This window comes from Micromys minutus (genome assembly GCF_963924665.1).
Source record: "Micromys minutus genome assembly, chromosome: 1".
Lineage (NCBI taxonomy): Eukaryota > Metazoa > Chordata > Mammalia > Rodentia > Muridae > Micromys > Micromys minutus.
Window position 1 is genome coordinate 103,921,441 of NC_137969.1, and position 17,822 is coordinate 103,939,262.

Sequence of the window (17,822 nt, forward strand, 5' to 3'; positions counted from 1 at the left end):
GCTTTATCCACTCCCAGTCTCTCCTACAGTCTCTTAGCTGCTGCTGAGGATTCTGAGCTATAAATTTCTTAGCCTTTTCTTTCTTTTTTTCTTTTTTTTTTTAATAAAATTGAGCTTTCCTGGGTCTACTACTTTAGTCACCCACCCATCTGTTTTCCAGTTCTCCCATATTTTAGCTGTTGTTTCCCATTTTCTCCAACTTGTGGGTTTGTGATGAGTGTTTTGATGGCTGTGGGTATACAACATTCAGATGGCTTTTCCACGGAATCCACGGATCTGATGAGTTGGCTGCTAGCATTCAGCTACTGCGCTGTAACATGCACGGAGGCATTTGTGCCAAGGCCATAAACCTCAAGTAGTTCTCACACACCGACTGTCAAAGTCAGGGTCACTAAACCAGGTCATCCTTCAAACTGAGTTCTGCTATTAAAAAACAAAAACACAAAATACAAAAACAAACAAACCTTTGTTTGATAACTATCTGCTTGCAATGGCTGTTTTAGAGTTGTGAGTCAGGAGAGTGGAGTGGAGAGTGAAGGCAAGCCTCCCACAAATGTTACAAAACTAGGGAAAACCTATTGCCACAGATGGCTGGAAACCTCAAGAGGCAAACTAAATCCCTCCAGTGTCCTGAGGTGTCTGCAGGCTCATTACAATACTAAAGCACAGCCCTGGGCAGTTTGAGATGCTCCTTAGATAAGCACTGCATACATTTAAGAATTACATGTAACAGAATATCCTTAAAATAAGATTAAAAAAATAAAGCAAAAAGCAAGAAAGAAAAAGCCCATGCTATAAATGAGCCCTAAGGTCTAAGCGAGCTGACATGAAGACCCAACTCTGTACAGGGGAGCCTTTGAGCTCCTCCCTTGGCAGAGCATCCTTTTCTATCGATGGTCCTTCTGTCTGCTGTGATCCCAACTCTTCTGCGCCCAGCGTCACTGCATGGCACTCCTTCCAGGTCCTCTTCCTTTTCTCCCTGTCAGACTGTGAGTGTGGAGTCTCAGTAACAGCTGAACCTGCATGTTTCCTCCAGTAACGATGTGTGCAATCATCTCATTTTGTCTTGGCAGCTGCTTCTTTTAGGACCCAGAATTTTGGGAAGAAGGAATATTCAATGTTCACTTTACTGTCTTAATATGTAGACGTGGTTATGTTTAGTCTTTCAAAGATTACAAATTTCAAGTTTCATTAAACTATGGCAGAATAAGTACTTCCAATACAGTATCTGAGAGAGTGTTTACTGTTTTGATTTAATCAGACGTAAAATATTTCATCAAATTGCCCAGGAAAATCCAGGCAGCAGAAATATATAACATATTCATTTCTTCACAAGGTCTCAAATCAGTTTTACAAGGCCACATATATATGTATATGTACTATGCCATTTAAACCACTTCTGCTTTCTGTACTGAAGAACTCAGTATAGAAATCAGCTTCGTGGTGCTGAGGTAACATTAGGACCCTCTCCCAACATGACTGCATAGGTGTTTAAGGTTAAATGTGAACATTATGTGAGGTCTTGAGTCAGTCAATTCCATTTGAATATCAGGTTTAAAGCAGCACATTAGACATATGCCCAAGAAAATACCTCCACTGAGCCTTCATGTGTGTGTGTGTGTGTGTGTGTGTGTGTGTGTGTGCGTGTGTATGTGTGTTGGTGAGCCTGTGTGTGTGTGTGAGCCTATGTGTGTGTGTGTGTGTGTGAGCCTGTGTGTGTGTGTGAGTGTGTGTGTTGGTTTGAGCACATGTGAGGAAAGAGTAGATTCAGGGCAGGCTGACTGAGGGCATACTGACAACTGTTAACCATCTGCAGTCGTTGGTAAGACAGCAACATACACAGTCTTCATATTCAAAGTCTTCATTGGGATATCTTCTGTAATTTCTAGAAGAGAGAATATTTTCAAATAGTCAATGTTCTATATATTCCAAGTAAACGTATAAAAAATGCTGCCTAAATTGGGCCCATCTTAAGGCCACTCTGACTTCTGTTCTAGCTCCTGGGGGCGGGGATCTTTAACTCCCGGCAGTCCTGATAGGTGTATCTTTGTTGTTGGCACAGGGTTTTGGTCACATATTAGCTTATGTTAGTGAGGTGACTCAGGGCAGGGAGTGTGTGGACTGGTCGGTAACTTGTGAGACAAAGACCAACCATGCAGGCACTGAATTAATTGAACCTACACATTAATCCTCAACAAAGCTCTGGATACCACATTGCACCAAGTTTCCCAGGGTGGTGAGAGTACGTGGTCACACTGCTGGGCATGAGAGGAGGTAACATGAGCCATTCCTCCATGAGGAAAGGATGACTTGAATCCCTCTTCAGTGACCTCCCATCCTGCCCTCCACATCTCCTTCTCTGGGTAACTCCAGTTGGTATAATAAGCAATTTGTGAGTACAGCGCCTGTTAGTGAGTCTGTGAATCTTTCTGGCAAATTACTGAATCTGAGGGTGGTTTGAGGAAATGCCCGAGGTTGTTTTGGTATCAGAAGTTGTGGTGGCAGCACACAGACATCCCCCCACACACCCACGTCATTTAATAAACTTGAGCACATTACAGTCAGATTGCAGAACACAAAGACAAGGGGAAATCCTGAAAGAACATCTTACACAAAAGAGCGATCAAGCCGGAAAAATCCAGAATGCAGCATTTAAGGACAGAGGAAAATTCTGACCAGGGCAAGAGAAGTGGGTTGTAGAGAGGCATACATGAGAAGCCGTGAGAAACATGTCAGCTCTTGTTCTGTGGGAGATGCATGCAGAATGCTTATAGACTAAAAAGGGTTAGTTGGACTACCAGCTAAAAGTTTCCAACCAGAGTTGGTTCTTGCAGAGACTGGTTTTAAATTTAAAGTCAGTAAATAATAGCGCTTTACCTAGAAGTAGGAATGTTCAGGTTATTTCTAAAGAGATGAGCTCTTCTTATTATCCGCACTTTAATTTAAATGTCGTGGGACCAGGAGCTCTCCCTGTCTTGCCCACACCTGTTAGGCTACTGTTGCTTTTAACTATATTGTGGTTAATTTCTAAGGACACTGCAAAAACGAACAAAACAAGACAAATACTCAAAACTTCTTTTTCACAGGCAAAACACAGTTCCTGGCACCACAGACCTTTCACAGGTCACGGTCACCTCACCTTGTGTTTGAGTCTCATTCAGGAACAGCTTTAGCCTCCTGCTCCGCAGTCCGAACACCTTGGCTGCTTCATACACAAGTCCCTGGTAGGTGAGTCCGTTCTGTCCAAGTGGGTTTTCAAGCAGGAGGGTGCCCACCGTTCCTGTCAAACACTCTAGGGAAGAAAGAGGAGCCTGGGTTATTCCCAAGAGCTCATGGTCCACCACTGACTGCAGATAGTGCCAACCGACAACGCGGAAGGCTGTGAGGGGGGTGCAGGAGCTGAAGCTGGAGGCACAGGATGTGCAGAAGTAAACTTAAAACAGTTCACAGAGGCGAGGAAGAGTGAACGAGAGAAACTGACACAGGAAATCAATCCAGTGCACACTCAAGAGACAAGGATTCCAGCAGAGACGTGGGAAGTGAGGATCCTGCAGTGTTAGGGAAAGAAAGGCAGCTGTGGAGTCTGTGGGTCGAGCCTGGAGGTGTCCAACTTCTCAGGACAGACTCTGAGAAACAAAGAAGCGCATACTGCCAAGTCAATAGTTCGGGCATGTCATTTCAGAGAGGGAATTTTCACCTTCAAGGGTGTTTTTGTTCTCTGATTGTCAAAAATGATGGTAGTCTTTCTACAGAAACGCACCAAAAAAAATCAAAACAACAACAAAACAAGTGTATGCCCTGAAGCGGCATGGGGGTTAATGGTTTGTAGATTGATATGGAGAGGTGAGGTCTCACTACACAGCCCAGGCTGGCCACAAACTTCCCGGAGTGCGGGGACTGCAGGTGAGCGTGCAACACCATGCCTGGAGGTGTCTGCGTGCTGAAGTTGATCTGAAGGTCACACCTAGGTCAGGGAGTTGAGCCTGGGAGGGAGCCCTGATGTCCAGCGCTCCGTGAGTTGTGCATACCTTGTGGCTCTGCGTTCACGAGCTGCAGGTTGATGTACTGACAGAGCAGAGTGCTAGGGCTGTTGGCTGGAGACGGGGACGCTCCTGCAGTCACACACAGCGTCCTCCCCCTGAGGCTCAGCAAGTCAGTTTGGTTCTGTATTTCTAAAGGAAGCAATTCTCCAGTCACTTGCTTTTTCCTAACTAGTATTCACTTCCACCGTCACTATTATCCACCCTCAGTGTCACTGTTATCCACCCTCAGTGTCACTATTATCCATCCTTAGTGTCACTGTTATCCACCCTCAGTGTCACTGTTATCCACCCTCAGTGTCACTATTATGCACCCTCAGTGTCACTATTATCCATCCTTAGTGTCACTATTATCCATCCTTAGTGTCACTGTTATGAACCCTCAGTGTCACTATTATCCACCCTCAGTGTCACTATTATCCACCCTCAGTGTCACTGTTATGCACCCTCAGTGTCACTGTTAGGAACCCTCAGTGTCACTATTATCCACCCTCAGTGTTCCACTTAATTTACCAAGGAAAACTGCTTCTTGTACAAAGCCAGGCTTTAATGAAACCAAAGAGTAGAAAACTGGATTTTTGGTATATGAGACTGAACCCAGGGCTTTCCCTGTGCTAAGCAAACCCTCTGCCTCCAGCTCTGCAAAGACTGCTTTACAAACAGGTGACCGGGCACAAGCAGTGGTGGCAGATGCCTTTAATCCCAGCAGATTAAATTAACTAAAAGCACAGGCAGGTGTCTCTGTGAGTTCCAGGTCAGCCTGGTCTAGAGAAAAAGTTCCAAAACAGCTAGGGCCACACAGAGAAACCTTGTCTTGGGGAGAAACTCTGGACAGATAAGCTGAGTAAAGCAAAAAAAAAAAAAAAAATAATAAAATAAAATAAAATAAACAGTGAAATATTCTTCATTTAGCATTTGTGTGTGTGTGTGTGTGTGTGTGTGTGTTGGAGTGGGGGAGGGACTGGGAACTGAACCTATGGCCTTGTGCTTGATATGTCTGGGTTCAGTAAGGCTGAGGAACTGTCTGATAAACTCACAGATCAGCAGGGAGGGCTGAGTCCTGATCTGCCTCATGGCTGACAAAAACAGGGAGGATGAGAGCTTCCTGTAAGTCCCAGGTTTCAGCCATACCACAGAGACACAGCACAGGCAGACACTGCTAAAGAGCCAGTTACCTCAGAGACAGGAATCTGCCACACAGCAGACACCACATGAAGACATGTACCAAGCCACCTCGAGTAAATGACAAGATGCCCTCTCGCTCCCCACGTACCTGTTTCACCGTGGAAGACTGACAACCCTGAGTTTTTAACACCAAATATGCTGGTGACAACATTCTTGAGCTTCACAAGGTTCAACTGGTTATCACCCTTTGGATTCTCCAGGAGCAACACTCCACCTGGAAAGCCAACAAAACAAGATCTCATTTAGTGAAGTAAAGAAAACGTTAAATTTGGAAGTTAGGGGATGCAAAGGGGTTTTCAACCCTCATACAAGCAAATGCCGCATTCCCACTGACCAGGGGCTTGGCGAACCTCAGTGGGCCAAGGAATAAAACTACCAAGCTATCTCCCTTCATCCTTTTCAAGACTCAAACTTTTATATTTACAACCCTTAGTTTGCACTTTGTAAGTCTTAATACTAATCACTCATTCTCTCTCTCTCTCTCTCTCTCTCTCTCTCTCTCTCTCTCACACACACACACACACACACACACAGACACAGACACACGATTAATGCTAACATCCTAGAATTATATTCAATCACACATAATTTCTATGAATCAATACCTAGGTTTTCTGCATCCTTATAAGCACAAATTTTGCTTTACATCACTATAGATTTTAAAAACCACTCTATTGTAATTAACTCACAAGTAAAAATATGTAACTAGATGCCTTTTTTAATGTTCAATTCCCTAGCGGCTAACAATATAAAACTGTTTTGTGTATATAACTATAATTGGTATAGGCTCCTGAATAAATTACCTATTTTCTAATTGTATTGTGTGATCACAGTTGGGTTTCTACCAGACTGTGCCTTTACTGTTTAATTGTCACGCTTGTTCCTGCCTTGGTGTTAAAGATTTCCCAGTCTGTACCTGTTTTCAGCCTTCTGAGTAAATTAAAAAACAAACAAACAAACAAACAAACAAAAAACAGAAGGTGTAGAGTCTTTCATTTCTGGCAAACTTGAATGGGTCAATTTTTTCTTTTATACAGTGATTTTAATGTCAAGACTTAAAATGTTTTCCCCAAATAAAGAGTCACCTGAAGAGGTGGAGGTCCGAGGTTGTGACAGTCCCATGTGTTACTCTTTGGACAACACACACACACACACACACATACACACACACGCACACAACCAGGGTCTTTTATTGGCCAGGAACTCACAATGTAGATCAGGCTGATCAAACAGCAAGCTCCAGAGATCAGCCTTCCCTGCACTAGGATTGTAAGTGCACAGGGCCATGCCTGGCCTTTGTATGTCGGTTTTAGGGATCTAATCCTGGCTCAGCACTTCACAAACTGAGCTATCTCCCCTGTCCTAGGAACGTTGCTAGCATTTTAGAAAGCAAGCTATAATGTCTACTTCTGTCTACATTTACATGTATCTAGATATAATGTTATGTATCTATTTTTGTACCTCCTGATGGTACTGTACAATTAATTTTTATAGAGCCTATTTAACTGGCTCAACTACAACAACAAAACAAGCAATGAAGCAAGTTTATATCTTTTTTCCTAGTTCATAGAAGGTTCAACCTAAGAACAAAGGTAAAAGGGCACACTGCCCATCACTTCATGTATGTCAGAAGCCTGACTTGTAACCGCCAAGGTCTTAAAGAGATTTGAAAAGAGACAGAACTGAAAAGACACAAAGATAAAGGCTGAAAATCTTCTAACATGTGGGATTACTTTTGTATAGCAGTTGTTATCATAATGAAATATTCCATCCAGGAGGGAGGCTTCTTATTAAGCTCAAGTAGTAAACAAAAGTTCTAAGTCTCAGGAAGAAAACAATTCACAAGTCTAGCTAGTACCTGAAATGTACAGGATTCACAAGGCACCTTTCTCAAAGTTATATAAACAGTAATAATAATAGCTGTGGAAGAGACTTTCCCACTAGCCAAGCTACTTGGAGAGATAGCTTCTGTGATGTAACCTCTCTCACCTATGCTGGGGTAGGCTTTTTAGTGACAACAGCTCCTCTGGGTCTTCCATGCTCTTGTAAGTTAAATAACTCCTTCTGTATGTAACTCCACTAAACTCACTGGTTCACTAAGAGAGACTTGAACAGCGGCATTTCTTTGGTCTGTCATTGGTTCATTCTATGGGGTGAAAAGATGTTTCTTCTCATTTTCCCAGGAGAAGACACACAATTGGCAAACATACACCTTTACAGATTCAGGAAGCTAAGTGCTATGATCTGAATATTAATATATGACTTCTACCTCTCCCTAATTACTATGTAGAAATTCTAACAGCCAAAAAACATTATTAGGAAGTGGATTTTCTGAGACATCATTAGGACATGTGGTTTGGAAACTTTATGAACAGATGATGCTGTTATGAAAGACTATAAAACCAAAAAAGAGGAGGTAGAACCTGTAGAGACCATATCCAGTGGACAGGCACAGCCCCCAGTTGAGGGATGGGGCCACCCACCCACCTCAAAAATATTAACACAGAATCCCTCCTGTCAAAAGGGACAAAGAGTAGAGCAGAGACGGAAGGAAAGGCCATCCAGAAACTGTCCTACCCAGGGATCCATCATCTGCAGACACCAAACCCAGACACTATTGCTTACTGTCAGAAGTGCTTACTGACAGGAGCCTGGTATAGCTGTCCCCTGTCCAGAGACTTATCAATACAGATGTGGATGCTTGCAATTAACCATTGGACTGAGCACAGGGACTCCAATGAAGGAGTTAGAGAAAGGACTGAAGGAGTTAGAAGGGGTTTGCAACCTCACAGGAAAAACAACAAGATCAACCAAACAGACCCCCCTCCAAAGCTCCCAGGGACTAAACCACCAACCAAAGAGCACACATGAGGGGACCCATGATTCCAGCTCCATATGACTGCCTTAGTGGCCATCAATGAGAGGAGAGGTCCTTGTCCTATGGAAGCTCGATGACCCAGCATAGGGGAATGCTGGGGCGATGAGGAGGGAGTGGGTGGGCAGGTGGGGGAGCATCCTCATAGAAGCAAGAGGGAAGGGAGAAAAGATAGGAGAGTTGTGGGGTAAACAAGGAAAGGGGATAACATTTGAAATGTAGATAAAATAACCAACAAAAACAAACCAAAACAGAAACAAAAAGAAAGAGCATAAGAATTAGTCATCCCTTCTACCATGTGAAGACACAGCAAGGCACCATCTATGTACTAGAAAATAGGCCCTTACAGAACACCGTATCTGTTGGAGCTTTTATCTCACACTTTTCCTTCTCCAGAGCCCTGAGAAATATGTTATTTTCATTGTTTCGTTTGTAAGACACTCCGGTGTTTGTAACTATAAATTATCTATTTCCACTCAGCTTTAGTTGTTTTTGGTTCTTGGTATCTTCAACAATTTCAAACAAACAAATGTGTATGTATTCTATGTCGTGTGTGTGTGTGTGTGTGTGTGTGTGTGTGTGTGTGTGTGTGTGTGTGTGCGAGTGCGCTCGCGCGTGCATGCTCGATACATGCATGAGTGGCAGAGTATGCATTCTGGAACTAAAGAGGACATGGGGTGTCCTCTCTGCTTTCTGTCCTTGAGATAGGCTCTCAATGAATTTGAGACTTGGTGTTTTGGCTTGACAGTGTGGGCTGCAAGCTGCTGCAATCTCACCCGTCTCTGCAGTCCCAGTGCTGAGGTTACAAGCATTTGCAGCTCTGACCGTCCAGCTTTCTTTACATGTGTGCTGGGGATTACAACTCAGGTGTTCAGGCTTCCAGAACAAATGCTCTTCTGAACTGAATCACCTTAGCCCTGACACAGGAGTCCTAAATCACCATTATCTGTTTTAGCTGACTTTGATGTCACACTGACGGGGGAAAGGGGGTTCTCTTCTGCTAGGGCAGAGTTCTCTTTCAGCCTGTATGATCATCAAGGCCAGGACTTCTAGCCAGGGGTACTAAGGGAAGGAGTTCTTACTTTCTGCTAGGCTTCCACCTCTCTGATCAGAAACGAGGTGCCATTTTATTGCTCAAAGTGGGTTCTAGACTGACACCTGTGTGGTATCTGACCTCAGTACTGCCATGTAGTCTTGAGTGGGTCACCTGCTTCATTATGACATTCTCCTCAACACTGCTGGACAGAAGGGCTTGAACCGTAAAGTCATAATGAACGTGGTCGATGCTCTTCTATGGCACCTGTGGGAACTGAGCACCCTGAGCCTAGCTTTGCTGTGTTGGCCTTAGTGAGGGAATCGGAGTACAGTCGCTGGGTTTTCTTTCCTGCTGGGTTTGGGTGGAAGAGATACTGTCTAGTAACTCTACCTTGCTAAGCTGCTCCTGTCCTGATCTGTTCTCCAGAGGAAGCAGGACTTTGTTGAGGTATTATTGACTAGTTCGGGCTAAGTGAGATAAATCCAGATGAGAGGAGCTGCCCACTGCTTGTCACTTAGCTTCACAGTTCCTCATGGACTACTCTTCTCTCTACTGATAGGACGTTTGCTTTTGCATAGACTACTTGAGGTGGTAGGTGGACTCAGCGGGACAAACATGGAAAAGCAATGTTGACTCCAACAGGCAAATGCACCGAGTCTATGATCCGCTATGACTGCTTTAACGATTGTTACAGAACTAACTGAAAAGGGAGACAACAGTGGAAGACACTTGTAATCCCAACTCTCAGGCAGAGCGAGTCCAAGCCTAAGCCACCTCTCAAGAGCACATGAGGAAACAAACTAAGCCAGGCACAGCATAGCTCATCTGCACTTACCTTGCTCTGTGCCATTTGCACAGATGTTAAGGTTCACATAAGCACAAGCAGGACCAGGCACACGCGATCCTCTGGTGAGCGTGATTTCCAGCTCGGATCCCTTTAACTGAGGGGAGAGGAGAGTGTGATCAGCAGCTGTGTGGTTGTGCTGGGCCCCACAGCAAGGCACACAAACCACTGCTCAGGAAGACAATAAGCTCCTTTGAGGCAGGCACTGTGGTTACAAACCCAGTCTCCTCCCCTGCTCTCTAAGATGCTGTCTTCTAATTACATGATAAATGCTCGATTTTAATAAGTCCAGAGAGTCAGCAATATGTCAGACGGTGAATGAGACAATAATGTAACTCTGTCACCTGAGAAGACAACGGACACTTTTAACCCTTCTTTATCTGTCCTACTATTAGGAATGAGGAGGAAAATGATAGAATAAAGGATGTGTTTGAATTATGGGCCAGTATTTTTTATATCTTGGTGCCAAATTTTCATAGCAACACCTGAAAGTACTGTAATGTATAAAGAGGCCATGAATTTGAAAGAGCAGGGATGGGTATATAGAAGGGTTTGGAAGGAATAAAAGGAGGGAGAAATTAAGTAATTATATTAATCTCAAAAAAGTAAAAATATTTTTTAAAAAAGTATGCAACACACATTATCAACAAGCTAAATAATTATGTCAGTTGTTGCTTATTTTTAATGAAATATCAGAATCCACAGCATCCTCTCTTCTGGTTTAGACAAAATGGGCCAGCGCAGCCACTTCCCCACCTTGGCTGCCTTCTGTGAGAGAACTGCCGTGAGGAAGCTTCTGCTGCCTTCCTTCCCCTCCTCCTCCCCTGGCCTTCCTCTCAGAGCCTACCGAGCACCTGCAGAACAGTGTCTCAACCGCACTCATCTCTACTGAGGCTTCATGCCTGTCTGTTGCTGACAGGATCTGGGGTCACCCTCTGGGCACACCGAGAGCCTATCTTGAGGGGCTCATTGTGGATGGCCTCAGCCTAGAGGTGGCAGCACCATCATCCCTGCTTTTTGTGGAGGCTGCTCAATTAGCGCTCTCCACGTCCTGACCGGATATGACGCAACCAGCTGCCCCATACCCATTACCAGCCCTTTCCCACCACCATGGACCACTATTTGAACTGGATATTATTTTGTTACTTTGGAAGATATTATATTATATCATGGCAACAGAAAAAGTAAGATGGTGGCTGGAATTCACCAAGATTTAACTATATGAATGTAAAGCAAAATCCAACATGGAACATCAGTACTTCCACACAACTCAGAACTCACCTGTGTTTGTTCTTGAATAAGGATATTATCTGATGTCGGAACTGGATATGGCTTCAAGGGAGCTTTGATAGTGGCAAATATGAAGTCAGTGTGGCTTTCAATGACATTATTCAAGTATCTTCCTTCAGATTTTGCATTATAGTAAACTGTTATTTCATCAGTTGGGACCAGGTTGCACTAAAATGTCAAAGAGAAAAACTCAGAAGAGAAGTACATTTCGTCCACCCCAAACTAAGCACTGGGGAACTCAGAGCAAGTGTGCGCTGAGCTGTCATTCTCCTCAGGTCGTGTGAGACCAGCATCTGCTCTTCCATGTTCCTTTACCACTTTCCCCTACAGGTCAACACCTTTGCCTAGTGCTGTCCGCCCCTCATGAGTGCTGAAATGGAAGATTAGCAAAGCTAGCCGCAAAGCTCTGAACCAGGACGGAAGTGCCTGCCACCTGCTGCAGTGCCCTCCTCAGACAGGAACCATGCACTGAGACCCGGGTTAGGGAGGAGAACCCACGGCTGCTCTCCTAGTCAGCACTGTCCTAGGAGTACGCTTTCTGACACTCAGCCCTAAGAGGCTCAGCGATGCCTTTTCCCGCAGGTCAAGGCCGTGTGCACCAAGGGAATGGAAGAAAGATGGATAGGCTAAAAAAAAGCCCTTGGTGAGAGAAAGTAAGTGATACCCAGCCAGGGAGTGGGTGGAGAAGGAGGCAGGGGTCTGACCTCCCTGCATAGTATAATCAGACACCCACGGATTAATGACTCATTACCATCAACTGATAACCATGTTTATCTGCCTGCCTTGTCTGTCTTCCTCAATATCCGAAATAAATCCAGTACAAACCCAAAACTAGAGCATAGCCCTAAAGAAACAAACTGACCTTCTTGCGAAGCTTCTGGATGCGATTGATGACTTCCCGAGCCATGCCTTCATCCACCATTGACTGGTCAGGTGTGACATCTAAGAGAACTAAAGCCTACAGAGAGAACAGAGCACAGGGCAATGGAGTAAGATCATGTCCCTCTAACTCGGTGAACTGCAGCTAGGGCTGGCGGGTGGGACAGAGGCAGGAGGCCTAGAGACTGATCCCTGAAACTGACATTGTGGAATGAAAAACCTGGTCCCTTCAATTTGTCCTCTGATCTACACACACACACACACACACACACACACACACACACACACACGCACGTGGCACCTGCGCCTACATACCCATGCATGCAAGACTAAGAAATAGATGTTTAAAAAAGATAAAGTCATTTAAAAAGCTCATTCTGTTTGCAGAGATGGCTCAGTTCATGGTGATCTTGCAGGACTGGAGTTTCTAGGACCCACATGGAGGCTCACAACTTTCCATGTCTTTTGTAGGGTTAATTTTGTGCAACCCAATACCTAGGACAATAATTCACCAAGAACAAATCACAAAACGCTCACTTAAGCACCTGATAACAAAGCACAAAGGGTAACAGTCCATGCAGACGTTCAATGGAGCAGCTCAAAAGGGAACTGACTGATGTGAGGCATGGTAACATACGTGCCCATGTTCTCATCTGTTGGTGAAGAATATTCTAGGAGGCTGGAGACAATGTCTCAATCCTGCAATCCCCATGCTCCCCAGAGGTGGAGGGAGGAGTTCCAGGACACTGAGTCCAAAGCCAGAGAGAGCTACATGACTTTGTTTCAAAAATACCAGTCAATCAATCAATCAATCCATCCATCAATCATCCAACCAACCAACCAATACTGAACAATCTTTGAGGGAACACAAAAATACCTGAGCATCAGAGTGTGCTTCAAACTGTGCAGTCGCTCCCGTGGCCTGGTCAAAGGTGTACATGAGGCGAATATCTTCTTCGTGCAGCTCATGGCCTTCCACGACAATGCTCCCTACGGGAAAGGCAGACTATTAGCATACCGTGCCCTTCCGCAATGACCCTGGCATTCTGCTGGCTAGCAAGGGTTGGTGCAAGTGAAATGAGGGGCAGTGTGGGGTGCTGGGTGCTGTGTGTCTGTGTGGGACAAGCAGAAGGAAGCGTGGAGAGTGCTGATGGGTGATGTACCACCTTGAGGAAAGCCTGCATTATATATAACTGGAGGGAAAGCAGGCAGATTACAACAGAATTCCAGCACCCAGGGGCCACAATAGCATGCTGGGATACCAGGCACCTGGGTAGGAAAGTTACTGGAATTTACAGCTGTGTTCTTATGAACAGGATGGAGGTTTTAAGTAAGAGATGAAAACACCGTCTAAAGACGAAGCAGTCCTTGGGCATGGAGGCAGACACCCACCGCTCTTCTGAAACTGCTCCAGCTCCTCATTGCTCAGCTGCTTTATGGCCACCATCACTGCTTTAAAGGCTCCCTTCAGACGCTTCCCAAGGACCATGTGATCTGGTTCAGCCCTCAGTCGGATACCATACTTGTTTTTATCAGTAGACAGTGTAACTTTTCGAACATTTAATTCCTACAGTGAGTGCCAAAGGAAAAGCAAAATGAGGCACGTAGGCGAACATCCATACTATTCATGAGAGGAGAAAAGCAGATATAACCCAAATGTCAGTCAACCGTTGAGTGGGTGGGGCTGTGATGTACACATCTATCATGTTCGGGCTCAAGGCATATAATGCTTGCCTGATATGCACAAGGCCCCGACTTGGATCCCAGCACCAAACAATGAACAAAGCAGGTGTGACTAGGTAAATAAAGTATGGTCTACACACACACCGGAGTATTTAGCCACATAAGGAATAAGTACTATCCTTTGCTACGGTGTGAATGAACTATACAAACATTATGCTAAGCAACACAAGCCAGACACAGTAGATGGCAAACTGCTCTTATATGAAATGTCTAAAGAAGGCAAATACACAGGCAAATATATTTGTGATCGCCAGTAAAGGACTGTAAGGGAACAGATGTGGATGAGGAGGGAGATTAGCTTTCCTTTTAGAAAGAGGGAAATGTTCTGATTCTGACACTAGGCGCAAATACAATGTTCCTATTGAGACCAATCAAGTGTGTTGAACATCACTTAAAGAAGGTGCCAAGGTTGGTACTGGTGCATGTCTTTAATCTCAGCACTCACAGCAAAGAGGCAGGTGGATCTCTGTGAGTTCAAAGACAACCTGGTCTACACGGAGACCCCACTCCTACTCCCACCAGACACACCTGCCCCCACTCCCACTCCCACCAGACTACTGAGACAGTGGACTGCAAAGAGTGCTTTCCCCCACAATCCCTTGCTGTGGGAAGAGAACCCCACTGGAAACTTGACCAACTAGAGACATTCAGAGTTCTGACAACTTAAATGGTCAACAGGGTCCTGATGGCTCTATGTTACTCTTATTCTAAAACTGTAGCTTGGCTACAGAAAAGGGAAGCAACCAGGGGTCTTTCTCCTCCTGGTTTGGACAAATTTTAAGTGAGCCCAACTCCTTTAGTTTCAGGCTCCTAATCTTTTAAAACACAGGAAAATAAGCATCCTGTGAATTTAATGCATTACCCAGCTACCAAGAGTGCACTATCCCTCTGAAACCAAATTCTACTTCTGAAATACATCCAACACATGCACACACGCACTCGTGCACAGAAACACTCAGGCACTCAACAGCCACACACTGGTGTACAGATACACTCATCTTTGTTGGTGATGAGAACCCAAATAGAGTATTTAAATAAATTATGAAGCTGCCAGTAAAATACATACTATGCACACACAATAAAGATATATTATAAAACTGGGGATAGTGCCATTTGCTTAGATCCCAGCACACTGAAGTCCAAGACAGGAGACGTGAGTCTAAGACTGCTCCCGACACCCTCAAGGCTACAGACAGAATTATATATGTGCATAAATGTGTAAAATCCCAGAGGCCTTCCTCAGAGGGCAAATGAAACCTTGGAGACAGGCAGGGTGCACATTAGCCCACCTTCGATCAGACACATAAGACACCTAGTGCATTCACAAGGAGCAAATGGCTATAGTTCATCATTTGAAGAAGCAAAGCTTTTCTGTTAATTACAAAATTTTACTCTGAGGAAGAGACATAGATGAGAGTAAAGAAACCCACCAAACGCATACAAAAGAATAATCTCCTAGGAAAAAAACAGAACCAAAACCCACTTCTGACTGGGCTGAGCACTGACTTACCTCAATGATGTACTTCTCCAAGGACTGGATATCCTCAAGAGCCTCTGGGTCTTGGTGGATGACCACAATTTCCTTCAAAGGATACTAGAGGGAAGGGAGGGGACATGAACTAAGGGTCAATTCCTCCAACCTCATCCGTCTACCTGTTTACCTGAACATTGAGCTAAGCAAGAGTCAAGTCATTCACACCTTACTGCAGCAAAGGACAAAGAATTATGTCACTGCTGGAAAATCTAACTATGGTAAATTTCCCAAGACATGGGTCTGGGTAATTCTGATATCTGAGTACAAATTCATACCTTTATCGGAATAGTTTTCCGGTCTCGTATCACTCTCCCAAGCTCGATCACAGACTGCATTCTAGACACAGCGTTCTCAATTTTCTTGTCAATCAGCTCCTCCCTGATTGATAAACACAGGAGTATGGAAGATCATTACTCTTAAAAGGTGAAAACCTGACAGAGTTACACTTAAGTGAGAAAGAGTATCAGGCTAGGTCCCCAGCCAGAATTGAGAAAGGACGTCACTCACTCCCACCTCAAGGGGCAGACACAGTGCTCCCAGGGTTACCCAAAGGTTGTGTCCACACTTCACCCAACTACAATTCTTAAGAATATTACACCCCTTCTACCACTGCCCCTTCAGCCTGAGGTGAATTGAGGGGTTCGGGAGGTAGAGCAGGGAAATAAGCCCTCTCCCCATCTTTTCCTGTGGGGCTTGGGACTCTACATGTACTTCTCTTTCCCAAGGCCTGGTGACACTTCTGTATTTGATTCCTACCGAACACGAGGCAGCATGAGGTAGTGGATGCTGAGTGTGTCTTTGTCCCGGACAGAAGCAGGGTCAATCAGCAGCTTAAGATTCTGGTACATCAGTTCAGTAAGAAAGGGTGTGTAAGGGGCCTGTGGCAGAATGGAGGAGAGAGCATCATTCAGATAGACCTGTCATCAGTTGACCGCACTTAGACTGAGAAATGAAAACTAGTCACTTTAAAGAATATAGCAATACACAGTCGTAGGCTTGTTATTAGATGTCCCTTTTCAAAGAAAAATGACTTCCTATGTGTGAGGTACAAGAGTAAGGCTCCATCGCTGGACTTAAAATATCTATGGATATCTTGCTATCCAAAACCAAACCAAACCAGGGGCTCCAGAACAAGTACCAGTGAAATTAAATGCATCAGTTAAGTCAATATGAACAGAGATTAAATTCCTTAGAGCATAAAAATCATATCTGCAAAGCAGAGAAACCCCACTTGTATCGTGGGAGGCAGGCACTGGAAGTTGGATGTAGACACCACCAAGATCTTACGTAAGGGCAAATTCACTTACTCAGAAGGCTTGCTGTATCATACAGAACACTACTTGGGCAGAAAAAGATGCAGAAATGCAGCAGATTTTCCACTCATACGCCATTTAATTAACAGGTTCACTAATAGAAATTCACGTCAAACAACCACACATTTTTCTATCAGTGCTAAGTTAGGATATGAGTGAGTTTAGGAATCTCTTTATTATGGTTACTGAGTTCTTCACGTTATCAAGATTTATATTTTATCTGCCTAAAAGTAGATCTGTGTCTAAATGCTGAACAGCCAATGAAGAAGCACCTCATACATCTCAACTGGTACTCAGAATAAGCACGTAGTATATCAGTTGGAACTTAGAATAAGCACCTCATATACCTCAGTTGGTACTTAGAATGAGGCATATAAGCTATTACTTATGAAAAGGGGCTAGAGATAGAAGCCGCTGAGAAGTCTAAAGAGAAGAGACGGAAGGGGAGGGTGCTGTAGCCCAGGGTTACTGTATGGATCTCAGTTTGGGAAAGGGGTAAGCGTCTCACCATCAGTCTGCACAGAGAAAGCAGGACACTGAACAGTGTCTCCAGAGCCATGACACAGTCTTCCCTCCCATTTTCACCCTAGAGAATGAGAGACAAATATTAAGCTGCTGGTAGCAAGCGTGTCATCAAAACATACATTTATTAAAAGGGGCGCATACAGGGACACAGATGGGGGGGAGTGAGAAGAAATGGCCACAACCATCAGCCCTGGGGCCATGCAGGACAGGGAGGAAACAGTATGGGACAGGAGATCAGGCAAAGGGGAGCCAAGGACTGGCCAGGCTTGAAGGTGTGGAGGTAGATTCCAATAAGGTAAGGTTTTCCTTTATTAAAAAAGGGTATATGCTGTGTGGTTTTAAAATAACTTTACTGATTCATGTTAGGGAAAAACTTTCTGCATCGAGGAATCTGTCACTGACTTATCTCACTATAAATTCTGCATATGGCAGTGCGTCTGGAGGCCAGTGTCTACGCCATGCTCACGCTAAGACCCCAACAGCTGGGAAGAATTCTGTCCCCAGCAAATGCCTGATCACAGTGTGCTGCTGTGTAACGCCTTCGTCCAATCTGAAACA

The 17,822-nt window shown here is 44.5% G+C and overlaps 1 protein-coding gene across 1 annotated transcript in view; it reads right to left on the bottom strand.

The window, feature by feature from the left end:
• Positions 1-1,221: 1,221 nt before the first annotated feature.
• The window catches only part of IARS1 (isoleucyl-tRNA synthetase 1), a 42,763-nt gene continuing 26,162 nt past the window's right edge, over positions 1,222-17,822 (bottom strand). Inside the window, exons 22-34 of the mRNA XM_080918837.1 lie at positions 17,248-17,325; positions 16,183-16,304; positions 15,702-15,804; positions 15,403-15,486; positions 13,542-13,716; positions 13,027-13,139; positions 12,133-12,228; positions 11,262-11,438; positions 9,972-10,077; positions 5,314-5,439; positions 4,029-4,172; positions 3,140-3,292; positions 1,222-1,885 (exon numbers count right to left, since the gene is read on the bottom strand). Of these exons, the coding sequence (XP_080774963.1) occupies positions 1,803-1,885; positions 3,140-3,292; positions 4,029-4,172; positions 5,314-5,439; positions 9,972-10,077; positions 11,262-11,438; positions 12,133-12,228; positions 13,027-13,139; positions 13,542-13,716; positions 15,403-15,486; positions 15,702-15,804; positions 16,183-16,304; positions 17,248-17,325 (1,560 nt within the window). The 3' untranslated portion in view covers positions 1,222-1,802. The remainder of the gene's footprint in view (positions 1,886-3,139; positions 3,293-4,028; positions 4,173-5,313; positions 5,440-9,971; positions 10,078-11,261; positions 11,439-12,132; positions 12,229-13,026; positions 13,140-13,541; positions 13,717-15,402; positions 15,487-15,701; positions 15,805-16,182; positions 16,305-17,247; positions 17,326-17,822) is intronic.